At 38.7% G+C, this 26,372-nt stretch overlaps 2 protein-coding genes across 4 annotated transcripts in view; one reads left to right on the forward strand and one right to left on the reverse strand.

The window, feature by feature from the left end:
* Positions 1-2,422, forward strand: part of Lrrc31 (leucine rich repeat containing 31) — a 31,208-nt gene extending 28,786 nt beyond the window's left edge. For all 3 annotated transcript variants that reach the window (XM_027942186.2, XM_027942188.2, XM_027942187.3), the window contains one exon: positions 177-2,422. In XM_027942186.2, coding sequence (XP_027797987.2) covers positions 177-511 — 335 coding nt within the window. In that variant the 3' untranslated portion in view covers positions 512-2,422. The remainder of the gene's footprint in view (positions 1-176) is intronic.
* An 81-nt stretch (positions 2,423-2,503) lies between these two features.
* On the reverse strand, positions 2,504-23,894 carry Lrriq4 (leucine rich repeats and IQ motif containing 4). The gene is made up of 5 exons (XM_027942175.3): positions 22,872-23,894; positions 17,875-18,048; positions 16,302-16,440; positions 13,598-13,794; positions 2,504-2,815 (listed from the first exon to the last, which is right to left on the reverse strand). The coding sequence occupies exons 1-5, from the start codon at positions 23,892-23,894 to the stop codon at positions 2,663-2,665; spliced, it is 1,686 nt and encodes a 561-aa protein (XP_027797976.1). The 3' UTR covers positions 2,504-2,662.
* Between the last annotated feature and the right edge of the window lie 2,478 nt (positions 23,895-26,372).

Raw genomic sequence — 26,372 nt, forward strand, 5'->3', positions numbered from 1 at the left:
GGAAATTTTGTTCAGATGCCTGAATAAAAGCTGTTAGTTAAAAACAAATAATTACTAATTACTAATATTGTCATTACTAATCCCAGGGATGCCGTGTTATGTGAAATAGGAAACAACAAGGGTAGAAAGTATTCTTGTTTCTTAGTGTTGGGGGCAATACTCATTTTGTTTTGCAGCATCAGTTATACGGATGGGACACCTGACCAAACTGCAGAAGCTTGACCTGAGCTATAATGATGGCATCTGTGATGCAGGATGGGCCATCTTCTGCCAAAATTTGTGGTTCCTCAAAGAGTTAACAGAGCTGGATATTAGCCTTCGGCCATCACACTTTCGGGACTGTGGACATTGGTTTAGATATCTATTATGTGCTGTAACCAAACTCCCTGAAATCACTGAGATAGGAATGAAAAGATGGACCCTCCCAGCCTCACAGGAGGAAGAACTAGGATCCTTTGACCAAGATCCCAAAAGAAGAGGCATTCACTTTGACCATGGTGGGTTTCGGTAAACTGGTTTCTTAGGTCTTACTTAGCTAGGAACAATTCTCTAGAGCAGGAAAAGAGTATGAGCAAATTCCAGTGTCATCAACTGAGTATCAACTTGTGGTTGTTTACTGGGACTTATGTTACAAGAGCTTTGTAAATATATGTAGCTAATAATTCAATTCCAGCATGTCTTTATTCTCTGTCTTATGAAAAAAGGATGACATTTTCCAACAGATTTTGTTTTGGATATATAATTAGTTCACTTACTATTTAGAAAGCCTACCAAACATGTTGATATTCTTATAGAGTGTTTGCTTTCTTCTTACTCTGAAATTTTTTCTTTCTTGTTTTCCTATTCATGTTCTAAATATAAAGGTGTGTGTGTGTGCGTGTACCTAAATGCACATAAATGTGAATCTAATGTAAAAGAAACTAGCTGTGTAAAAGTGCTATGTTATCTTTGCTATTATAACATAAAACTTGTTGTGTTGCATTTTTCTCTCAGATATAAACTATGTACACTAATAATGGCTGTTGATATATAAATCTTGGTTAAAAGGTAGCCAAAAATTCAAAATCCTGCATGAAAATCACATCTCGTTAAAATAAAGTAAAATATTTTATAGTTAGAACAAATTGTTAACTTATCACCTCTGGGTATTTCTTATTACTAATTCATTAATAAAAGCTTTTGTGTTGCTCTAAGCAATTTTTGAAAAATTTTTTTCTTGAAATCAGGTGTGGTGGCACACAGACTTGTAATCCAACAACTCAGGAGGCTGAGGCGGGAGGATTCCATGTTTGAGTCCAGCCTTAGCAATTTATTGAGGCCCTAATCAACTAAGCAATACCCTGTCTCAAAATAAAAATGAAAAGGGATGGAGAAGTATCTTAGTAGTTAAGTACCCCTGGGTTCAATTCCTTATACTTCACCCCCAATATTTTTGTTTTTGTTTTTCTTATACTACTGCATCAAAGCCATTGCAGAGCAGAGATGTTTGCATACACATTTCTGTTCTGATACCATCAAATCACATTGTGTCTTGCTTTTCTCTAGCTACAATATAATTAGGATTGCAATCATTGCTTAGAAAACATGTAAATTTTAAATCAGTACTACTTCAAAAGAGTCATCAGGATGAGTGGTTTTGAGGGCTGTAGAAGGGCATATTTTGGTTAATGTGATATTTTCTTCCCTGTGCAGTGCCATGAATCTCATAAACATCTATGCTCATGCAACTATCTGTGTATGAATGTTCATAGCAGCTTGATTTGTAATAGCCCCAAACTGGAAAGAACCCAATATCTTTCAGTGAATGAATGCTTAAACAAACTGTGGGACTATATAATATATTCAGAAACAAAGAGGAATAAACTTGATACATGCAATATTTTGGATGAACTACTAGTGATTATGGTAAGTAGAAAAAAGTCAATCTTAATTACAAATTCTGTGATTCCATTTATATGACATTCTTGAAATAATGGGATTTTAGAGATGGAGAACAGTTTAGGAATTGAGGTGCGTAGTGGTAGGTGTGACTACAAAAGAATAGCACAAGGGAGACTTGTAAAGAACAATTCTGCTCTCTCTCTCCCCCTCTCTCACTAAAAAAAAAAAAAAAAGAACAATTCTGTGTCTTGATTGTGATGATTTATAGAAAGCTCATGTTTCAAAAGTGCATTGAAACACGCACACACACACACACCAGGACATGTGCAAACTGAAGAAATCTGAAATAGTTCTGTTGATTGTACCAATGTCATTATAGTTTTATTATTGTATTACAATTATGTAAGATGTTAGCATTGAGGGAGGGTGAAGGGTGCTTGGACCTACCTGTACCATTCTTTGGAACTTCCTGTGAATCTATAATTTTTTCAAAATAAAATTTTAAGCAGACATAATATTAAAATAAACTCCTAGTACCAACCACTTGCTTTACAGTTGTTGGTTTATGGTCAATCTCTATTCTCTTCCTCCTCCCCCATATTATTTTAAAGCCATTCCCAGGTATATTCTTTTGTCCATAAATAATTCAGCAAAAGTAGGAATCGTTTATTATTACAAATAACCACAATTCTATAAGTTTGATCATGGAAGGCATCTGATTCCTGGTCATTTTGCCTTCTTAATCCATTAATCATTACCTCAATTCATTAATTTATAAAAATTATTTCTTTTTTTCCTTTACGGGTTTTCCTTTTTCCACCTTCTTTCCTTTCTTATCTTTTGGAGACGTCTTTCCTTTCTTTCGTGCCTTGATTAGTTCTTCATATTTCCCAAATCCTTTCCGTACCATGGTCCCACGCCACCATGCCTGGATCTGCAAACAAAGTAAACCCAAACTCAGCATCTGCTGATGTCATGATTGCTGCGGTTTTAATTTGGTCTGTCTCCTCTGGAACTCACACGGATACAATTCCCAATGTAATGGCATTGAGAAGTGGTGGAATCTTTAAAAGCTATTGGGCCATGCCGGCTTAACACACAGTCCTTGTTCTCATAGGACTGGGTTAATGACAGAAAGAGACAACCGTTACAAAGCAAGGCCTCCACGTGTGTTTCACCTCCTTTGGAATGTGCACAACTGCACTTTCACCTTCTGCCATATTGTGACCTCCTTTTCAGATACCATTGCTCTTGGACTTCCTGGCCTTGAGAACATGAGCCAAATAAACCTTTATTTATTTTCTATGACTCACCTGGTCTCAGGTATTCTGTTATAGCAACAACAACAAAAATAGATTAAGACAATGATACACTGGAGATGTTTAATTTCTTTGTTCTGGTGTGTGGTCTTAAAGATGCAGAGAGTGGGAGGTGGCTTGAATTCTAAACCTTATATTCTATCTTTCTCAATCAGCCAATCAGTCAAGCAAAAAAAAAAAAAAAAAAAAAAAAGAGACTGTTCTACACATTTGGGAAACAGCAATTAAATATTAGTGTCCCTGAGTTTCTGAAACTCACATTTCAGTGAGCAGAAGAAACAATAAACGCATGTATATATATTTTGACAGATGGTGACAAGAACTGTGGAGAATGACGTGCATAGAAATAGAAGCCTGGGGAATCAGCGTATGACACTAGTTGCCATCAAACTGGGCTCCTACCTAAAACCAGCTCCCACTGGAGCCGGATCCTATTCCCTCGGTCCTACTCTGTTCCATTCACTCAGGAAAACCTCTCCTCTCATTATAGATTCTTATCAGAATTTCCTGTGGCCCCCGATTTCTCTCCAAAATTAAAGTCAAAGCCCTTCCAATGGCTTCAAGGCCCTATCAGATTTGCTCCCTCCCATGACCTTGGGGCCTCTGTACTCTCTATGCCTCAAACCGACTTTCCAATAGTCAGAAGGCTGATCCTCAAATGCTTGATTGTCATTGCTATGGAGTGAACTGTGTTCCTCCAATTCAGATCTTGAAGCCTTAACCTGCCAATGTGGTGCTATTTGGAGGGGGGTTAGGGGAGTTAAGCTTAGATGACAGCATGAAGGTGGGGCCCTTAGGATGGGATTAGGGTCCTTTTAAGAGACATCAGAGACCTTGTGCTTCCCACCACACTTCTGCCATTTGAGTACAATACCCTGTTATGGCAGCCCTGGTTGACTATGGCAGCCATCTTTTCCATGAGACCTACCCCTGATCATCTCCTGGAAATCAACACTCTCTCTGTTCACATACACACCAGTTCTGGCAATCTCAGTTCCCCTAAGTTTCAACTTATTTTTCCCCTAACAGCACTTATCATTTTTTATATAGTATAAAACTTTGTTTTATTTTTTTCATGCTTTTATTCCCCTCACACTAGGATTTAAAGCAATTCAAGGACAGAAATATTTGTGTTGTCCACTGATGTATTTCCAGTGCCTAGGATAGTGCCTGGGATATGGTAGAAATTTGATAAATATTTACTGATTAAATGAATCAGGTGGTAGGGCTATGCTGTCTTATATAAGGTAGATCAGGAAGGGTTCTTTCTGGTCAGAGGACTTTGGAGAAGACACTGAAGTGAGGACCAGAATCTTGCCTATATCTGGAGAAGGCATCTCTGGGCAGAGGAAAGGCTCTGAGGCAGGACGATACTTGGTTCCTGGAAGAACACTCAGGATCTGGTTTAAGTTGAAGAGAAAGATGGGAATGAAAACAAAGAGGTGATTCTTTAGGGAATGGTGCGCCCTCTAGAGGCACTTTGGAAACATACAGTATTTTTTGTTTAGGTTAAGCAGTCTCTCATGTGAACTGTAGTCTGGATCACCACCTCCTGGAAGGTGTGCAGGCAGGAGTAGCTTGAAAGCAATCCATCTCCCAAGCTTCCACTTCCCTACTGCCCCTTTCTAAGATCAGCCTGGGAATACAACTGCTGATCCCCCTCACCACTGCCCTTCTGGCACTTTCCAGAGAACAGGCACACCTTGCATTCTTCTAGATCTTACTATGAAGTATTGCCCTGGACTCAAAATGTCTGGGGTTTCAAGAGAAAGGACAATACAAAACACTAGTGTAGACACTGGGACCACAAACGGCTCGAGGACTGAGGAATTCCAACTCTGCTTTCAAAAAATAGAAGGAAAAAAAAAAAGAAATTAGAAGCAAGACTAGTTGATATGCCAGCTAAGACCTGCGTTCTCCTTTTAGATATATAAATCTGGAAGAAGTTCAGAAATGTGTGAGGCATTATTATTTAAAACAAAATAATACAAAAAAACTTCCATTCTCACAACTCATTTTTGTGAATAAAGATTTACATGAGTAGAATCCATGATAAAACCTGTCTCCTTCTAGTAATTCACAATATTTATGCATGATTATCTAAACAAAGTGCAAAAAAGTCCCTCTCATTTGGATATGTCTCACAATTATAAAAATTTGTAACAAATATGTTCTTTTAGATGATTTTATACTATTAGTAATTGTAATAAAATGACCTAAAATATTGAAAAACATGTTCACAGAAAAAAAATTTTAGTTTAAAAGTAGAATTTATATAAATGTTTTGTTGCCTAGCTGGACAAAAAGGCAACCTAAAAGAGTTAAGGAGCCAGCGTGGTGGTACACACTTGTAATCCCATCAACTTCAGAGGCTGAGACAAGAGGATTGCAAGTTAGAGGCTAGCCTCAGCAATTTAGTGAGATTCTCAGTAACTTAGCTAGGCCCTGTATCAACTCCCCCCCGCCATACTAGAGATTGAACCCAGGGCTGCTTAATCACTGAGCCACATCTGCAGCCCTTTTTATTTTTTATTTTGAGACAGGTTCTCACTAAGTTACTGAGACTGGCTTTGAACTTGTGATCCCTCCTGCCTCAGCCTCCTGAGCTGCTGGGATTACAGATTATGCCACTGATCCTGGCCTGTCTCAAATTTTAAAATAAATAATTAGGAGATATAGCTTAGTGGTAAATTTCCCCTAGGTTTAATCCTTAGTACCAAAAAGAAAAAGTAGGAGCTGGGGTCATAGCTTAGTGGTAAAGGGTTTGCCTTGCATGTGTGATCTTTTCTGGAAAAAAACAATCCAGAAAAGAATAAAATAAAATACATGTATAACCTTAGTATCAACTCTGAGGGAAAATGTAATAGAAATGCAGGTTACGGAGGAGCAGCGGCCTGCTGAGAGGCAGAGCCGCCCCCTCCCCCTGCGCCTGCCAGGTAGGCAGAACTGTGACCACTGACAGAAAAGGCCCAGTGGCCCGCGGAGGGGCAGAGCTTCCAATCACTCCTGCAAGGTAGGCGGGACTGCAACCCACCTGCAGAAGAGGAGCAGCGGCCTGCTGAGAGGCAGAGCCGCCCCCTCCCCCCGCGCCTGCAGGTAGACGGAACTGTGACCACCATCAGAACAGGCCAGACCTGCAACCGACAGACAGAACAGGCCCAGTGGCCTGAGGAAGGGTAGAGCCGCCCCGCCCCCGGCGCCTGCAAGGTAGGCGGACCTGCGACCCACTGGCAGAACAGCCCCAGAGGCCTGCAGAGGGGCAGTGCCGCTGCCTGCGCCTGCAAAGTAGGCAGAACTGCGACCACCGACAGAACAAGCCTAGCGGCCCGCAGAGGGACAGAGCCGCCGCCCGCGCCTGCAAGGTCGGCGGACCTGCTACCAACCAGCAGAGCAGGCCCAGTGGCCTGCCGGCATGGTAGGCACATTGCCCCAATTGGAGGAGGGGCAGAGCCGCCGCCTGCGCCTACGAGGGAGAATTTGCAACTATACAAGACCAATATAAATATATAGGGGGAAAATTCAATAGCACAACAGTTTCACCAAGTAGAAAGGAACGCGAACAGTATGAAGAGACAAGGAAAGAAAGGACCACAAGCAATGCAGGTCAACTCAATGTTAGAAGAGGTAATAGCTACAGCAGATGGAATGTCAGATAAAGAATTCAGGATATACATGCTTCAGATGATCTGGAGTCTCAAGGAAGACATCAGACAGCAAAATCAGACAATGAAAGATCCCTTCAACAATGAATTACATAAACAAATCCAAGAAGCAAAAGATCAACTATACAGGGAGATAGAGGTTATAAAAAACGAACAAACAGAAATCCTAGAAATGCAGGAAGCAATAAACCAACTTAAAAACTCAATTGAGAATACTACCAGCAGAGTAGAACACTTAGAAGATAGAACATCAGACAATGAAGATAAAGTATTTCAACTTGAAAAGAACATAGACAGCTCAGCAAGACTGTTAAGAAACCATGAGCAGAACATCCAAGAAATATGGGATAACATCAAGAGACCAAATTTAAGAGTCATTGGGATACAGGAAGGGACAGAGTTTCAAACCAAAGGAATGAGCAATCTATTCAATGAAATAATACGAGAAAACTTCCCAGACTTGAAGAATGAGACAGAATCCCAAATCCTAGAAGCCTACAGGACGCCGAATGTGCAAAATCATAAGAGACCCACACCTAGACACATTATAATAAAGATGCCCAACATACAGAATAAGGAGAGAATTTTAAAAGCTACAAGAGAAAGGAAGCAGATCACATTTAGGGGTAAGCCAATCAGGATAACAGCTGATCTTTCAACACAGACTCTGAAAGCTAGAAGATCCTGGAATAACATATTTCAAACACTGAAAGAAAATGGGTTCCAACCAAGAATTGTGTTTCCAGCGAAATTAAGCTTCAGGATGGAAGATGAAATTAAAACCTTCCACGATAAACAAAAGTTAAAAGAATTTGCAGCTAGAAAACCATCTCTTCAAAACATCCTTGGCAAAACATTACAGGAAGAGGAAATGGAAAATAACAATGAAAACCAACAGTGGGAGGTAGGACAGTAAAGGGGGGAAAAATAATCAAAGAGGAAAACAAACCATGTTTAGTAACATAATTAAACAAATATGGCTGGAAGAACAACCCATATCTCAATAATAACCCTAAATGTTAATGGCTTAAACTCACCAATCAAGAGACACAGGCTAGTAGAATGGATCACAAAACAAGACCCAACAATATGCTGCCTACAGGAGATGCATTTGATAGGAAAAGACATACATAGGCTGAAGGTGAAAGGTTGGGAAAAATCATATCACTCATATGGACTTCGGAAACAAGCAGGAGTGTCCATACTCATATCAAATAAAATAGATTTCAAGCCAAAGTTAATCAAAAGGGATAAAGAGGGACACTACATACTGCTTAAGGGAACCATACACCAACAAGACATAACAATCATAAATATATATGCCCCAAACAATGGTGCAGCTATGTTCATCAAACAAACTCTTCTCAAGTTCAAGAGTCTAATAGACCACCATACAATAATCATGGGAGACTTCAACACACCTCTCTTGCCACTGGACAGATCTTCCAAACAAAAGTTGAATAAGGAAACTATAGAACTCAATAACACAATTAATAACCTAGACTTAATTGACATATATAGAATATACCACCCAACATCAAGCAGTTACACTTTTTTCTCAGCAGCACATGGATCCTTCTCAAAAATAGATCATATACTATGTCACAGGGAAACTCTTAGACAATACAAAGGAGTAGAGATAATACCATGCATCCTATCTGATCATAATGGAATGGAACTGAAAATCAACGATAAAAGAAGGAAGGAAAAAGAATACATCACTTGGAGAATGAACAATAGGTTACTGAATGATCAATGGGTTATAGAAGACATCAAGGAGGAAATTAAAAAATTCTTAGAGATTAATGAAAACACTGACACAACATATCGGAATCTATGGGACACATTGAAAGCAGTTCTAAGAGGAAAATTCATTGCTTGGAGTTCATTCCTTAAAAAAAGAAAAAACCAACAAATAAATGATCTCATACTTTATCTCAAAATCCTAGAAAAAGAAGAGCAAAACAACAGCAAAAGAAGTAGAAGGCAAGAAATAATTAAAATCAGAGCTGAAATTAATGAAATCGAAACAAAAGAAACAATTGAAAAAATTGACAAAACTAAAAGTTGGTTCTTTGAAAAAATAAACAAAATCGACAGACCCTTAGCCATGCTAGCGAAGAGAAGAAGAGAGAGAACTCAAATTACTAGCATACGGGATGAAAAAGGCAATATCACAACAGACACTTCAGATATACAGAAGATAATCAAAAATTATTTTGAATCCTTATACTCCAATAAATTAGAAGATAGTGAAGGCATCGATAAATTTCTTAAGTCATATGATCTGCCCAGATTGAGTCAGGAGGATATAGACAACCTAAACAGACCAATATCAATTGAGGAAATAGAAGAAACCATCAAAAGACTACCAACTAAGAAAAGCCCAGGACCGGATGGGTACACAGCAGAGTTTTACAAAACCTTTAAAGAGGAACTAATACCAATACTTTTCAAGCTACTTCAGGAAATAGAAAAAGAGGGAGAACTTCCAAATTCATTCTACGAGGCCAACATCACCCTGATACCTAAACCAGACAAAGACACTTCAAAGAAAGAAAACTACAGACCAATATCTCTAATGAACCTAGATGCAAAAATCCTCAATAAAATTCTGGCGAATCGGATACAAAAACATATCAAAAAAATTGTGCACCATGATCAAGTAGGATTCATCCCTGGGATGCAAGGCTGGTTCAATATACGGAAATCAATAAATGTTATTCACCACATCAATAGACTTAAAAATAAGAACCATATGATCATCTCGATTGATGCGGAAAAAGCATTCGACAAAGTACAGCATCCCTTTATGTTCAAACCTCTAGAAAAACTAGGGATAACAGGAACATACCTCAATATTGTAAAAGCAATCTATGCTAAGCCTCAGGCTAGCATCATTCTGAATGGAGAAAAATTGAAGGCATTCCCTCTAAAATCTGGAACAAGACAGGGATGCCCTCTTTCACCACTTCTGTTCAACATAGTTCTCGAAACACTGGCCAGAGCAATTAGACAGACGAAAGAAATTAAAGGCATAAAAATAGGAAAAGAAGAACTTAAATTATCACTATTTGCAGATGACATGATTCTATACCTAGCAGACCCAAAAGGGTCTACAAAGAAACTATTAGAGCTAATAAATGAATTCAGCAAAGTGGCAGGATATAAAATCAACATGCATAAATCAAAGGCATTCCTGTATATCAGCGACAAATCCTCTGAAATGGAAATGAGGACAACCACTACATTCACAATATCTTCAAAAAAAATAAAATACTTGGGAATCAACCTAACAAAAGAGGTGAAAGACTTATACAATGAAAACTACAGAACCCTAAAGAGAGAAATAGAAGAAGATCTTAGAAGATGGAAAAATATACCCTGTTCATGGATAGGCAGAACTAACATCATCAAAATGGCGATATTACCAAAAGTTCTCTATAGGTTTAATGCAATGCCAATCAAAATCCCAACGGCATTTCTTGTAGAAATAGAGAAAGCAATCATGAAATTCATACGGAAAAATAAAAGACCCAGAATAGCAAAAACAATGCTAAGCAGGAAGTGTGAATCAGGCGGTATAGCAATACCAGACTTCAAACTATACTACAGAGCAATAGTAACAAAAACAGCATGGTACTGGTACCAAAACAGGCGGGTGGACCAATGGTACAGAATAGAGGACACAGAAACCAATCCACAAAACTACAACTACCTTATATTTGATAAAGGGGCTAAAAGCATGCAATGGAGGAAGGATAGCATCTTCAACAAATGGTGCTGGGAAAACTGGAAATCCATACGCAACAAAATGAAACTGAATCCCTTTCTCTCGCCATGCACAAAAGTTAATTCAAAATGGATCAAGGAGCTTGATATCAAATCAGAGACACGCCGTCTGATAGAAGAAAAAGTTGGCTATGATCTACATACTGTGGGGTCGGGCTCCAAATTCCTCAATAGGACACCCATAGCACAAAAGTTAATAACTAGAATCAACAAATGGGACTTACTCAAACTAAAAAGTTTTTTCTCAGCAAAAGAAACAATAAGAGAGGTAAATAGAGAGCCTACATCCTGGGAACAAATCTTTACTCCTCACACTTCAGATAGAGCCCTAATATCCAGAGTATACAAAGAACTCAAAAAATTAGACAATAAGAGAACAAACAACCCAATCAACAAATGGGCCAAGGACCTGAACAGACACTTCTCAGAGGAGGACATACAATCAATCAACAAGTACATGAAAAAATGCTCACCATCTCTAGCAGTCAGAGAAATGCAAATCAAAACCACCCTAAGATACCATCTCACTCCACTTAGATTGGCAGCCATTATGAAGTCAAACAACAACAAGTGCTGGCGAGGATGTGGGGAAAAGGGTACACTTGTACATTGCTGGTGGGACTGCAAATTGGTGCAGCCAATTTGGAAAGCAGTATGGAGATTTCTTGGAAAGCTGGGAATGGAGCCACCATTTGACCCAGCTATTCCCCTTCTCGGTCTATTCCCTAAAGACCTAAAAAGAGCATGCTACAGGGACACTGCTACATCGATGTTCATAGCAGCACAATTCACAATAGCAAGACTGTGGAACCAACCTAGATGCCCTTCAATAGATGAATGGATAAAAAAAATGTGGCATTTATACACAATGGAGTATTACTCTGCATTAAAAAATGACAAAATCATAGAATTTACAGGGAAATGGATGGCACTAGAGCAGATTATGCTAAGTGAAGCTAGCCAATCCCTAAAAAACAAATGCCAAATGTCTTCTTTGATATAAGGAGAGTAACTAAGAACAGAGTAGGATCGAAGAGCACGAGAAGAAGATTAACATTAAACAGGGATGAGAGGTGGGAGGGAAAGGGAGAGAGAAGGGAAATTGCATGGAAATGGAAGGAGACCCTCAGAGTTATACAAAAGTACATACAAGAGGAAGTGAGGGGAAAGGGAAAAATAATACAAGGGGGACAAATGAATGTCAGTAGAGGGGGCAGAGAGAGAAGAGGGGAGGGGAGGGGAGGGGAGGGGAGGGGGGATAGTAGAGGATAGGAAAGGCAGCAGAACACAACAGACACTAGTATGGCAATATGTAAATCAATGGATGTGTAACTGATATAATTCTGCAATCTGTATATGGGGTAAAAATGGGAGCTCATAACCCACTTGAATCAAAGTGTGAAATATGATATATCAAGAACTATGTAATGTTTTGAACAGCCAACAATAAAAAATTAAAAAAAAAAAAAAAAAGAAATGCAGGTTACGCTGGGTGCAGTGGCCCTTGCCTGTAATTTCAGCAACTTGGGAGGCTGAGGCAGGAGGATCATGAGTTCAAAGCCAGCCTTAGCAATTTATGGACGTTCTAAGTAACTCAGTGAGACCTTATCTCTAAATAAAATATTAAAAAGGGCTGGGGATGTGGCTCAGTGGTGAAGCGGCCCTGGGTTCAATTCCCAGTACAAAAAAAAATTCTAATTTACTTTATAATTTATAACACAATTATAAAATTTCTTTATGTTGTAATTTGTGCATTATTTTGATTTATTGAAATTATGTTTTGATAGGTGATATTTTCTATTAAAATTTTAGAAAAGGAGATATCACAAATATTTCTTATGAAAGGGAGGGTAGTAAGTCTGATAGGGTTGAGAGTCATTGATAAAGAATCTTTCAGACCAAAGACTTTGATTCTTGCTCCAGGTGAAAGAAGAATTGTTGATTTCAGCAAAGAGTAGTGCTATCCAATCTATTTTAACAGGCTTTGTATGACTCTTGAGTGGAGGCAGATTATAGGGTAAGTGGATGTGGAAGCAGGGATGACAATTTGGGGACTAATGTAGTGACACTGGTATGAGATGATGGGGACTTGACCAGCTGAAGAATAAAGAACATTGACAGGCTTGTCAAGCCAGCAACTAGGGAGGCTGAGGCAGGAGGATTGCAAGTTCGAGGCCATCCTGAGCAACTTAGTGAGACCATGTCTCAACATAAAAAACAAAAGGAGCTGGGGTAAAGTACTCAGTGGTAAAGTACCTCTGGGTTCAATCCCCAGCACTGACTGAAGTGGACACCTCCTGGTCTGTCTGGCACATTCTATGTCTCATGGACTTAATGGCCAAGAGCAGGATCCCAAGGCTCCTTGCCCTTTGATCCTGGCCCTGGCTCAGCAAAACTCTGGTCTCTGAGCTTCTGATCCACAAATGCTTTCATTTAAAATTTTTCAACTTCAACTTTCTGCCTTTGTTAATACAAGCTTTTTTCACTCAAGTGAAATAGTTCAAGAATTTTAGATTGTCTTGGGATTTAAAGTTTTGGTTTCCTTTGCTTATGTATTGGTTTCTTATTTGACAAGAGATAGGAGACATACAGGACAAAAATACGAGAGCCAAAATTTAAAAGTTCTCTCAAAAATTCCATGTGGATATGAAAGTACCTCAGAGTCCCTGAGGCTGGGGTTGTGGCTCAGTGGAAGAGCACTCACCTAGGACATGTGAGGCCCTGGGTTCGATCCTCAGCACCACATTAAAATAATAAATAAAACAAAGGTATTGTGTCCAACTACAACTAAAAAATAAATATTTAAAAAAAGAGTCTCTTCCCAAGAAGGACAAGGTAGAGAAGTATAAAAACGGCTCCATAGAAAAATCTCTAATTTGTTTAACACTAGACCCCCTCCAAAGCAACTGCGAATGTGTTATCAAGAATCTGTGCTGATTTTACCTTTATGACCATTATTTTCTTTCTTCTGTTTTCCTTAAGGTGGTTCCATATGGCCTCATTTCCTTGAGCACACACTTCTTCGGGGGGATCTTCCATGGGGTTGTCCATCAGTGTAAGAACCTTAAGGTTCACCAGGCGGTCCAAATTCTCTGGGAGATGGGTGAGCAAGTTGTCCTCTAGCAGCAACTCTTTCAAGCCTAGAAACATTTTTGTTTCAAATGGATTTTGGTTGGGGATGTGGCTCAGTGGTAGAGCCTAGCATGCACAAGGCCCTGGTTCAATCCCCAGCACCACAATAAATAAATAAATAATAATAATAATAATAACCATATATGTATATGTAAAGGGAATAATAATGACTCTCTGGTGTAACTAAAGGGAAGTTACCCAATTAACTTTGTCAAATAGTGATTTTTATCTTAAGAACAAGCAACATTAACTTGGCTCCTAAACCTGCCCAGTATCTGAGGGATCCACCTTTGCATTAGTAAGAGAAATCAGAGCACAGATGTACAAGAACGGACAAATATTTTCATTTCATCTAATAAAAAGCCCATCTCTACATGTCTTCTTCCTCATAATAGAGAAAGTAGAAATTCAGCAATTGGATATTCTTATCCTTCTAAGAGTGGATGTCGTCTTTGTTTGGTTTTGCTTTTATTTTATAGCAGTAGTTGCCAACTGACGGCTCACTGGAAAAAAATGCCCTCAGACTTGTTTCTTAGATCAGCAGAATATTGGAAGACCTCACTTTGTGCCTTTGGACAGGACACTTCAGTAGCCTACAAGCCTTGCTACTTCGTATTATCACTCCAGGGTTGGACGCATGGATGTGGAACGTGGGGCATCTGACTCACATAGTCATTTCCCTACCACTCTCAAGTTAATAAGCAATTATTTTTTGAAAAATTGTATACTTTCTGGTATAAAAGTAACCTCATATAAATAAAAATGTATGCATACCAAAGCAGCAGACAAAGTATAAAAATGATTCCCCCCTTTCATAGCAACCCTGTCACATCTTAACTGTCACAAGAAACCACTGTTATCAGATTTCTGTGAGTCCTTACAGAAAGTATCTAGGCACATGCAGGTCTACAGATACATGCACATAAAACTTTACAAAATGATAACATACTATAATGATTCAGATCTATATTTTTCAAGGAATTATCTTAAACTCTTCACTGAAAGAGAAATAAAAATGACTAGTAAACCTGGGAAAGATGCTCAACATCACGCAATGGAAACAAATGCAAATGAAACACCAAAATGCAATATTTCATTAATCCTATAGGCAGAGATGAAAAGTTTGATAATACTCAGTATAAAGGAGGTAGAAGAGAAAAATTTTATTTAAATCATACTCCTTGATAAATGGCTTACAAACTCAGCTACTTTTCTCTACTTGATTTATCGAAGAGAAGATAAATACAGGGAAATTTTGATTTGTATGTTTCATGAACATAATACAAATCATACGCATAATAAAAATCAGGCAAAATTAAAATGTGCATTTGTTAGTCCAGTTATTTTGAAACACTTGTTTCCTGCCATGTATAAGAGGCATCTGATTTAATGGGGCAAACCAAATTCTCTTCTTCATAACAACAGGAAGTGTTTAGGCTAGTGTAAACAAATACTAGGGACAGGAAGAGAGTTAACACTGAAAATTTTGAGAATGTTTTACTCCTCCAGGGACCAAGAACAGGAGCATCTCTAAGGCATACTATATCCCACACCTGACCTTGATTTTTGAAATGTCTTGTACGCAGGTGACAAATTCAACTCTCATATTTCTTCACCTCCTTTCATTGAATAGCCACAGTTTAAAAACATGTCAGTAAACCTGGAGATTCATCAAAATATGGCCAAAAAATTTCATCTGGTCCTAGTAGGTACTCAACAAAAGCTTGTTAAGTAGATGGATGGATGAGTGGCTAGGTAGACAGATAAATGGTTCTATGGATGGATGCATATGCAGATAAGAAACAATTTAGCCCAGTGGAAATGTTTGGGTACTTTTTTTTTTTTTTTTTGGTACAGAAACTATCAAGGCACATGAAGATCTACACATACATGCACACAAAACTTCATCAAAATGGTAACCATACTATAATGAATGGTCGGAATCTATATTTTATTTTTTGAGAGAGGATCTCACTAAGTTGCTGAGGCTGGCCTTGAACTTGTGATCCTCCTACCTCAGGCTTTCAGGAGTGTCTAGAATTACAGCTGTGTGTGACCGTGCCTGGCTTGTTATGTGATTTTCCAAGTCAATCATATAGTTGCAAAAGTCCCATTCTTGATTTCACCATTCTGTGCCAATACTTTTCCTTTTATTCAAGTGACTGGTGTCCTATATGAAAATTTATTGCAGGACCCCCACTCAAAATTCTGACATATAGGAAGTATTCAGTAAACTACTGCTGATAGTAGGTGTACTTATGCTAATTTTTTCAGCAGTTGCTATTAATTTCTCTTTCCAACTCAAATTACAACCTACATGTATAAAACTCTTAATCTCATGATCAGGGCACCTGGCCTCTCCCACACCACTCACTAGTGAGCCCTGAAAGGAGGTAGTGGGACAGGGCTCGGTTCTCCAAGCACTGAGATGGATCTTTAGTAAGGCAAGGAAGATGTTCATCATGGGACTGTTGACTGCATACTCTCCTAGGTGTGAGTCTACTAAGTTTCTCACCTTGTGCTTGGCAAATGGCATTTGGGAGTTGCTTAAGCAAATTGTGCCGACAATCAAGAACTTCCAGGTTAGGCATTGTTCCCAAGGATATGGGCAGGAACTCCAGATGATTGTTCTCTACATACAATTCTTTAAGACTCTGAAAAAACATGATAGTACACCACAATAATCCTTATCTTGAAAAATGAATTATAATAATCAAAATCCCCTCTGAGTGCCTATGAGCTCTCAATGGAAAATCATGCATTGGGATAAAAGGAAACACAAATTTGAAAGACCAACATCAACTATTAAAATTATTTTTAAATAAAGATTTAGTTTCCATTTATTTGGGGAAAAGAAAATATGGAAAATTTATCTTACGACAACTTTACAGAAAAATAGCGTGGACAATTTATCACTTCCTTCCTTTGAATAACTAGTTATCCACAGAAGTTATAAGAGAATTATAATTGCTTCAGCTATCAACCTAACATTGACTTAAGTAGAAGTAGACAAAATGCACTGATAATGGGTTTGGGTTCAATAAGCATTACCAACTTTCCTGGCTAAAAATTCAGTGTTTGCATTCCACCCTATGATTGTGGTATAACATGTACAAGGAGCTAGAAGACAAAAGTTGTTCTATGAACATAGGGTAGAGGCATGGGGAATTAGGAACAGGACTTCTATGTCACAGTGAGGATTACCTGTTATACATGCCATGTTGGTCAGTTCCATAACTGGGGGGTTTTATGGTAGCCCACACTTCTATCTATCATCTATCTATCCTATCTATCATCTATCTATTCTGGGAATTGAATCCATAGTTACTTTATCACTGAGCTACATCCCTAGCCCTTTCCTTTTTTTTTTTTTTTTTGAGGCAGGGTCTCACTGTCTCAAAATAAATTGCTGAGACTGGCCTCAAACTTGCAATCTTCCTGACTCAGTCTCTCAAATCACTGGATTACAGGCATGCACCACCGCATCCAGCTATCTACTTTATCATTATTAAGAATTCAGTAACATGGGGAAAACACCAGTCCCTTAAAGGATGAATATATAAAAAGATGCCAGTAAGCCTCCTCTTAATGAAGCTATCTTGTTACTTTGGTAGGATTCAGCACAGTACTGTGGACCCATCATCAGCAGGAACCTGGTGCAACATAATTTGCTCATCTCCAAGCAGGGAGGGAGCTCACACCACCTCTTGGAGGGAATCCTTTCCAACAGAATGCAGACTCCTGGTTGTGCCATTAGTACAGTACTCTAGCTTGAAAATAGTACAGTCTTAAGGGGGCTACTTACCAACATGCAAATGTATTTGAAAGAAGTGTAACTTAATTTCTACAACTGGAACATGACCAAACCCACAATGGAAAGAAATATGGCATGACATATCCAGCAGCGATCATCATGTGGTATGGGTTGTTCAGTGACAGCAAAACCTCAAAGTGTAAAAATGACTACTTGTTTAGAACTGAAAATCTAACATGGATGATCCCATACCCAGCTTCTGGGGCACCTTGTGTTTTCTTAGGCCCCGTATTTAGGGGTAAGTGGCCTGCTTCTGTCTTCATTTGGGACTTACCTGTAATTTCCCAATGTGTTCTGGCACTTGGGTAAGCTTGGATCCCTGGTCTTGCCCCATGTATAACTTCTCTAGAGACACCAAAGAAAAGATTTCCTCTGGGAAGGAAGAGAACTCATTTCCTGATAGTCCAAGTATCTTCAGTTTCGAAAGTAAGCCCAACTCCGAAGGCAACTAGAAGTATTCCAAAGAGATAAGTTTAAAATTAAGATTATCTTTAACAGTCAGAAAATAAATGCCACTTCTGATATTGAGGCAGATTGCTAAATGAAAAGTAGGGCAAGTCAGCATCTCTTACTGTGAAAAGTTTACACATGCAGTATATTTACTTGTAGATCATAACTCTGAAATTCTATCTTTTTTCCTATCACCTTTCTGGTTCCCACTTTTATGCACTACTTTAAATCAGAGTGATTATAACATGCTTTATTGCAAATTTATGAACTCTCATATGGTAAATGCCTGATACCTTTAAAAGAAAAGGTACTGTGGTTGTACGATATTGCAGTGATAATTAATTCTTAATAAATTCAGTTTCCACAACTGACAAGTTTAGTAATGTGACTCTCATCCTTTATGGTAAAGACTTTATTTATTGTGGTACCGAGGATTGAACCCAGGGGTGCTTTTTCGCTGAGCTACCTCCCCATATCTTTTATTTATTTATTTTTTATTTTGAGACAAGGTCTTGCTGACTTCCAACTTATAATCCTCCTGCTTGAGCCTCTTGAATCACTGGGTTTACAGGCGTGTGCCACCACATCGGGGCCCTAAAGGCTTTAATTGAGCAATTTTGAAACCCCCGTTGAAATTTCAGTTGGAAGCAAATGTGTTCATACCATTTCCAATTAGAGCATTTAGTGGAGACTATTATGACCCTCACTTGTCACGTTCTGCCTTCCAGTGAATACCAAAGCTCCTGTGCCCCATATGGGTAATGGGTGGGCATCTCGAAGATGGCCAAACTTTTGAGGTTGGAAGCCTATAGGGAGGTTCTCTGTGCCACCACTGTGATAACTAGCCACCCAGCTCCTAGTTACCCATCACCTGGAAAGACAAGCTCATTACCTTCAGCCAATACTTCTAAACATCAGATTCCCTTCTTTCATCAAATCATAATCTGCATGACTATCATGTTCACCAATCAGTCTCTTTCTGGCTCTCTTGAACCTCGTGGAAAAATTCTCATTCTTAAAATATATATGACATAATCACCCTATTAATTGTGTTACAGATTTTCTTATAGAAAGAAAAAAGCCCATCTGTGCATCTCATCTGCTTCTCACATACTTCTGAATTTGGTTTTATTCCTGACCAGAGGAAATCCTTCCTCCTAGTTCCCTGCCTCAGCCCCTGGGCATTCTTCCCACCCATTCCCTAATCTGCTACCCTGCTTTCCTTTCTGGTTTGACCTCAGCTCAATGCAGGTCCCCTCTCCCTCACACCTCGCGACAGCTGGGTGGAAGATCACTGGTGAACCGGTCACTCACAGTTGGCGGGGGAAAAGCCCACCAGATGTACAACTTATCTGTTAAAGTCTCATACACCTGGAATCATCCTGAAGACATTTTTCTTTTGTGTGTGCATAAAATATGGTCTCACTTTCCCAATACTTTTAAAATGTTTTCAATTTTAAAAATTTACTTTTTTAAAAATGTATTTTTATTTTATCATTGTTGTTGTTGTTATTATTATTATTATTATTACCACTAGTTTGAGGCTGGCCTTAAACTTGCCATCCTCTTGCCTCAGCCTCCCAGGCCACTGGGATTAACAATCATGTGCCATCATACACAGCTATTTATTTACTTTAAAAAATCAGATAAGTCAATCTTCAGAGAAATTGATGTTTAAGCTCTTCTCCTTGGTTTTTAAAAATTCTTCATCAGGCACTTCATTTCCTTCCATACAAAGCACCTGCAGGCTGGGCATAAGGTAGCACATGTCTGTAATCCCAGCAACCCAGGAGGCTAAGGCAGAAGAATAGCAAGTTCCAGACCGGCCTCAGCAACTTAGCAAGACACTGAAATAAAATTCAAAATAAATAAATGAATAATAAATAAAAAGGACTGCAGATGTAGCTAAATGATAAAGCATCTCTGGGTTCAACCCTCAATACCAAGAAGATGGAGAAGAAGAAGAAAGCACCTGTGTTTAGTGCAATTCAAAACAATGGGAAAAGATTTTTCAATCTAATAACTTTATTTTAACCTAGTGATTTTGCTCTTATTGCTGTTTACTTAATGCATAGGTTTAGCTTTTCTTTTTCAAAGCATATTGAATGTTCAGAGATTTTTTTCAGGATCCAATATTTAGATTCCTCATAGTCATATTAAAGTATAATGGAAATAAATCTGGATATAGAGTGAATCTACAGCGCATCAATGGAGGGGAACGATTGCTGACACTATAATTGAGCTATGCCAATTTGATATTGAATCCATTGTTTTGGTTTTCTCCCTTAATATAAATCTACAATACAAATTAAGTCCATGCATCGAACATCAGCTATTTTTTGTCCACCTAGGCAAACAGAAGCCATTGGTCAGGCTTCAAGAGCCAAAAACCCATCAGCTGAGATTTTGGGATGGGAGAGATAAGAAGCTGGTTTGAAGGCCACCTGTCATTAAGGAGAGAAAGGCCCTGGAGGTTACAGGTAGAATTAGCCTAAGAGGAAAACTAGAAAGAGGGACAAAAGCACAAAACATGCCATCAGAATAATTAAGGATAAAAGCAATGGTACATAGAGATTTTTGTGTTCAATATAAAAATATTTATCATGTCTACATTGCAGTACAGTTTCATTTACAGTAACTCTTGGTATTGAATAAGGCTTATCTTTGTCAACAAGCAGTCTCTGTATGACTCTAACCTCTTAAAATTTCTCAAGAAAGGATTAGGTATCCTTCATAACTTGATAGGAATGAAGTCAATGTGTTTTCTTTCCCCAAAGCACTTTATGTTTTAAGTACTTTCACTTCAACTCTAGAATAAAAGGCTTATCCACTAAAAATGATTTCTTATATAAGCAGTTGAATAGTGGGGGGAAATTTGCTGCCATGTACCACGGAACCTTGAAAATTCTCCAAGGTGGGGTGTTACCTTAGTAGAGAGTAAGTCTTAAATTCTCTTGGTAAATTTCAGATTACCATCAAAATGTAGTTTTAAAACCCCACAGGAATAGGGTGCTCAATAAGTATATATTGAATACTTTTCTGTAAAATAAAATCGTGAAGCCAAAAAAGAAAAGAAAACCCCATAGCAATTAGGAAAAAGTTTTAGAAATTGCAAATCAAAAATATTTAAAATATAGCTGGGCAGGGTAGTGTATGCCTGTAATCTGAGCAGTTTGGGAGGCTGAGACAGGAGGATTTCGAGTTTAAAGCCAGCCTCAGCAACGTGGAGGCACTAAGCAACTCAGTAAGACCCTGTCTCTAAATAAAATACAAAATAGGCTGGGGATGTGACTCAGTGGTTGAGTGCCCCTGAGTGCAATCCCCATTACCCCCCACAAATATTTAAAATATAAATCCATAAGGCCCAGGATTTTTTATAACTTATGGTGAATATATGAGATTGGTGTCCATGGCCAGGAAAATCAGAACTATTACTTGGTTCCAGATTTTGATTTCCAAAGTCTCCCTTTTCTCTCTCTGCAGTTGCCCTTTGCTTGAAATAGAAACTCTATTCTTTTTAATTTTCAAATATTAAGAAATAATAAAGATAAAAACACATGCATGCCCACTGCACAAATCTTTTAATAAATACAATGAAATTCTAATATTAAAGTTGCTTCCTTATTATCCCTTCCCCATTTTGTTGACTTTCTTTTCTCTTCCAAGAGACATCTACCATCAAGAATTTAGTCATTTTTCTTTCAATTTATATTTACATACTTTTATTATGTACACAAATATCCATAAAAATGTGTTGTATGTATATGTATACATATATATGAATGTATACATGTGTGATTTTTTTGTGATTTAAAAATGTACAAATGGTATAATAAAGTTCCACAATTTTGTGGCTTTTTAGTCAATACTAAAATTTGAGTTCTAGGCTGAGGATGTGGCTCAAGTGGTAGCGCGCTTGCCTGGCATGCGTGCGGCCCGGGTTCGATCCTCCTCAGCACCACATACAAACAAAGATGTTGTGTCCGCTGAAAACTAAAAAATAAATATTAAAAAATTTTCTCTCTCTCTCTCTCTTAAAAAAAAAAAAAAAAGAAAAAAGAACTGCTGATCTAAAGTGCTCAGAACCAGAAAATATTCACTGTGGTTCTTAATATAAAATTTGAGTTCCATCCACCTTCACATATATAGTTCCAGTCCTTAGATTATGGTACAGCATTCTATGTTACAAATGTACCACAGTTGATTTTGCCCAGTCCTCTACTAAGGGACATTCAGATTGTCTCCCATACTTCATGATTATCAACAATGCTATAAGACCAATTTGAACCATAAGCCTGCACACATGTGGGAGATTAGGAACAAATCTGTGCAGTTTCCCATGAATAGGAACATTTAGGTCTAAATGTATGTATAAGAAAAACCTGCTGTTTATGGAAACCCTATTAGGAAGTGTACTTTATTATAGACCCTGGAGGCCAGCAGCTCTGGGTTGGCCTCTTGGCTCTATCACTTTCAGGCTGTGTGGCTTTGGACAAGTTTAGCTCCCTGCCTGTCATTTTCCTCATGTACCACCAAAGACAAAAAAGTCATTGTGAGGATTAAACAAAATAAGAGGTGTAAAATACTTAGCTTGGTGACTGGCACATACAGGTTCTAATTAAATATTAGCTGCTATTTATGATCGCCACTACTATTTAGAGGAAAACAGTACAAAGTACCCCTCCCCTGGAGGATATATTTGGTCACACTGAATTTTCACCCATAAAGTCAGTTCAGATTTTCTGTTTACACACAGAACACCCTAACTTAGGGCAGGAAGAGCCCCAAGAAGATAGTGACAGCAGGAAAGGGAGTCAGTACCTTCCCTATTTGATTATCATCCATCGCCAGGATTTCCAGATTCTTCAGCCCACAGATCAGCTTCGGAAAGTGGTCCAGGTGGTTCTGGCTGAGATCCAGGAAGCGCAAGTTGTCCAGCCGCTTAAAGGAGCGCCGCAGCGCGCACAGGCCGGTGTCGCGCAGGTAGAGCAGGTGCAGCGAGGTCCACTTGCAGATAAGGCGCGGCACCTTCTCAAGGCGGTTCCCACTCAGCCCCATTTCCGTCATCTCCAGGAGCTCACTAAAGGTACGCGGGAGGGAATGGAGGAGGTTGTGCGATAAATCGAGCACTGATATTTTCCTACACTGGCCCAGAGACTCGGGCAAAAAGGTCAGATTGTTATAAGCCACATAGAACTTCTGCAACCTCGTCAGATTCCCGATTTCCTCTGGGATGGCATTTAGTTTGTTCTCATCCAGGTCGATGATCTCCAGGTCGTAGAGGACACAGAGTTCCTGCGGGAACTCCTTGAACTGGTTTTTCCTCAGGTAGATTTCCCTTAGTTTGGTCTGGTTCACTATTTCCTTCGGTAGCGATTCCAGGTGATTTCCAGCCAGTCCCAGCAGTTCCAGATGGCGAAGGCTTTTGCAGATCAGGATGGGAATCTCCCTCAGGTCAGTCTGGTAGAGCCGGAGCTCCCGCAGGGAACGGAGGCTGCTGATGACTGGGAGGGAAGAGGAGAGGAGGGGGTTGTAACTGAGGTCCAGGCCCTCCAGGTTGCTCAGCGTCCCCAGCTCCAGGCACAGGTCGTGCAGTTTGTTCTTATTCAGGTAGAGGATCCTGACATTCTTTAATTGCTGAATGTCCTCGGGTATTGCTTCAATCTGGTTATTTTCCAAATGCACTTCTTCTAATTCCTTTAATGCCAAGATCTCCAGTGGAATGGCAGTCAGGCTTTGATTAGAAGCGTCAATGAAGAATGTCCTATTTGTGACCTGTGGTGGATCATTTCTCAGAAGAACTTTAGGTGAATGTTCTTGTAATTTTAGTAAATCCTTTGACATTATTTTGGAGAAAAGTTCAAATATTCAAAATCCAAAATACTATGAAAAGAAAAACATCAGAAATCTCCGGTCATTTGCTATCTCTATGAAAGAAAACAATTAAGATCTCACTGATTAAATTTGGTGCTTGAAATTATTATGCAACCTAAAATTTAGACTTTTGTATTTCATGTTAGGATAAGAATTAAAGTATAGGCTCCTCTTTCTCCTAACAGGCTGACTCACATGGAAAAAGGGGGGGGGGGTGTCTAATACCAGTTTCTAAAAATGCTTATAGATAGGCTATAGAAGTTTGCAAAATATCATTGTTTTGCCATAACACTGAGGGAAAAATAGAAATGGAATCATATTTTTAAAATGTTATTATTTTCCTTAAAGCCACTAAGCTGAAGACAGCTAAAAGAATGAAGTTCTAGACATGGACCAGCTGTTGTTATGTAAGTAGAGGCCAGTGATGGGGCCCTTTCATGCCTGGCATGTTTCACATTTGGGGCTGGTAGGCAGAGAAGAACTTCTGGGAGGAGGAGAGCTAGCCAAACTTTTTACCAGCCCTGTGTGGGTTGGCATAGGAGGTTAGAATCTGGAGTGTTCTCATGTTTAGAATCAGTTCTCCCCACTAGATAGGTGTCCTCTATTAAACTTTGGCTGACTAAGTGGCTGTAGGGAAAGTCACAGGCTGGATTAAAAAGTGGAGAACCTGTAGATTTCATGTTTTAGATCTCTAAGTCTGGCTGGAGGAATGGGCTTAAAACCCTAAGCAATATTTTAAAATTGCAGTGATTTGAACCAAAGCTGTAAACAAGAAATTAAAAACCTAAATAAATGAAGATATAAAGGATGCCCGTGGATTAGAATATGCAATAAGATTGAAATGTCAAAGATCCACCAATTTAATCTCTAGTTTCAATGTAATACCAATACAAATCTCAGCAATTTTTTTTTCCTTTTTAGTAAAAGTTGATAAGCATTTTATATGGGAAAATCTTTCTGTTTTTCTCAGAAAGCAAGAGATAAAAAACTTCCCTGTGAAAGATGGCCTCCCTAAATCAGGAGCAAGGTAACACTCTTCAATGGGAGTCATAGCTGAGAGAATTCTGTACAAACAGACCTTGTTAAAAATAATTCCTAGCCAGGCATTCACCATGGGTTTGGTGGCACATGCCTATAATCCCAGCAACTCGGAAGGCTGGGGCTGGAGTTCATGGCCAGTCTTAGCAACTTAGTGAGACCGTATCTCAAAATAAATGAATGAATCAATCAATCAATCAATCATCAATCAATAAATGGTCTGGGGATGTGATCAGTGGTTAAGCACCCCTAGGTTCAATCCCTGATACCAAAAAAAAAAAAAAAAAAAAAAATCCAATCTTCCTTAAGCCTCCCCACATAATTTTGTTACTTTTCCAGAATTGCCTTTCTTTGTTCAACATAATCTAAAAGTATGTAGGTTTTGCCACTTCTTTGGGTCTACATTTTCTTACAAGGGCTCTCATACCTTGTCAAATTTATATTGTTTGTATGATTTTCTTCTGCTTACCTATTTTATGTCAAATTAATTTTCAGGTTCAGAAAGGGATCCTAGTGGGTAAAGTCTTGTCTACCTTATAGTAACACTACCCTTTTCTTTGATTAAAACAAACTTCTGGGAAACTATAAAATCCCTTGAAATGAAGTTCCATATAAGCTGGAGTGAACTTCTTGTTATAAGAGAGTTAGATATTTAACAGTGGGTGAAGAGAATCTCAAAGTTTCAGCCAATCATAAAAGTAGAGTTTGGGGGGCTGGGGTTGTAGCTCAGTGGTAGAGCACTTGCCTAGCATGTGTGAAGCCCTGGGTTCAGTCCTCAGCACCACATAAAGATAAATAAATAAAATAAAGGTATTGTGTCCGTCAACTAAAAAAATTTTTTTAAAAGAGTTGAGTTTGGAATTTTTAGGTCCTTGATATGTTTTATGCTTGAGAAAAATGGTAGGAGGAAAAAAAAAAAAACCTTATCATGGGCTTTAAAATATCCCCAGAGTTCTGATAAGCTGGGATTCAGTAACTTCATCCTTTTGAAAATCTCTGATCAGGACAGGGTCAGTGGTATATGTCTAAAATCCCAGCGGCTCAGGAGGCTGAGTCAGGAGGATCGCAAGTTAAAAGCCAGCCTCGGCAACTTAGGAAGGACTAAGCAGCTTAGTGAGACCCTATCTCAAAATAAAATATAAAAAGGGCTGCAGATGTGTCAATGGTTAAGTTCCCCTAGGTTCAATCCCTGGTTAAAAAAAAAAAAAAATCTCTGATCAGTTGCCTAAAGATGAAAAAGTCCTTAGCAGAATATCCCTTTGCCAGAATTGTCAGCACTTGTGTACAGCAGTGTGCCCCCATCAGCCCAACACCAAACTATTCATCTAAACAGCTTCTCAGGACTTATTTCCTTTAGATAGACTCAAAAATGGCATTTTACCCATTTTTTGGAGTGTTTCTACTCTTCAT

The sequence above is a fragment of the Marmota flaviventris genome, chromosome 8 (genome assembly GCF_047511675.1).
Source record: "Marmota flaviventris isolate mMarFla1 chromosome 8, mMarFla1.hap1, whole genome shotgun sequence".
In the NCBI taxonomy this organism is placed as follows: domain Eukaryota; kingdom Metazoa; phylum Chordata; class Mammalia; order Rodentia; family Sciuridae; genus Marmota; species Marmota flaviventris.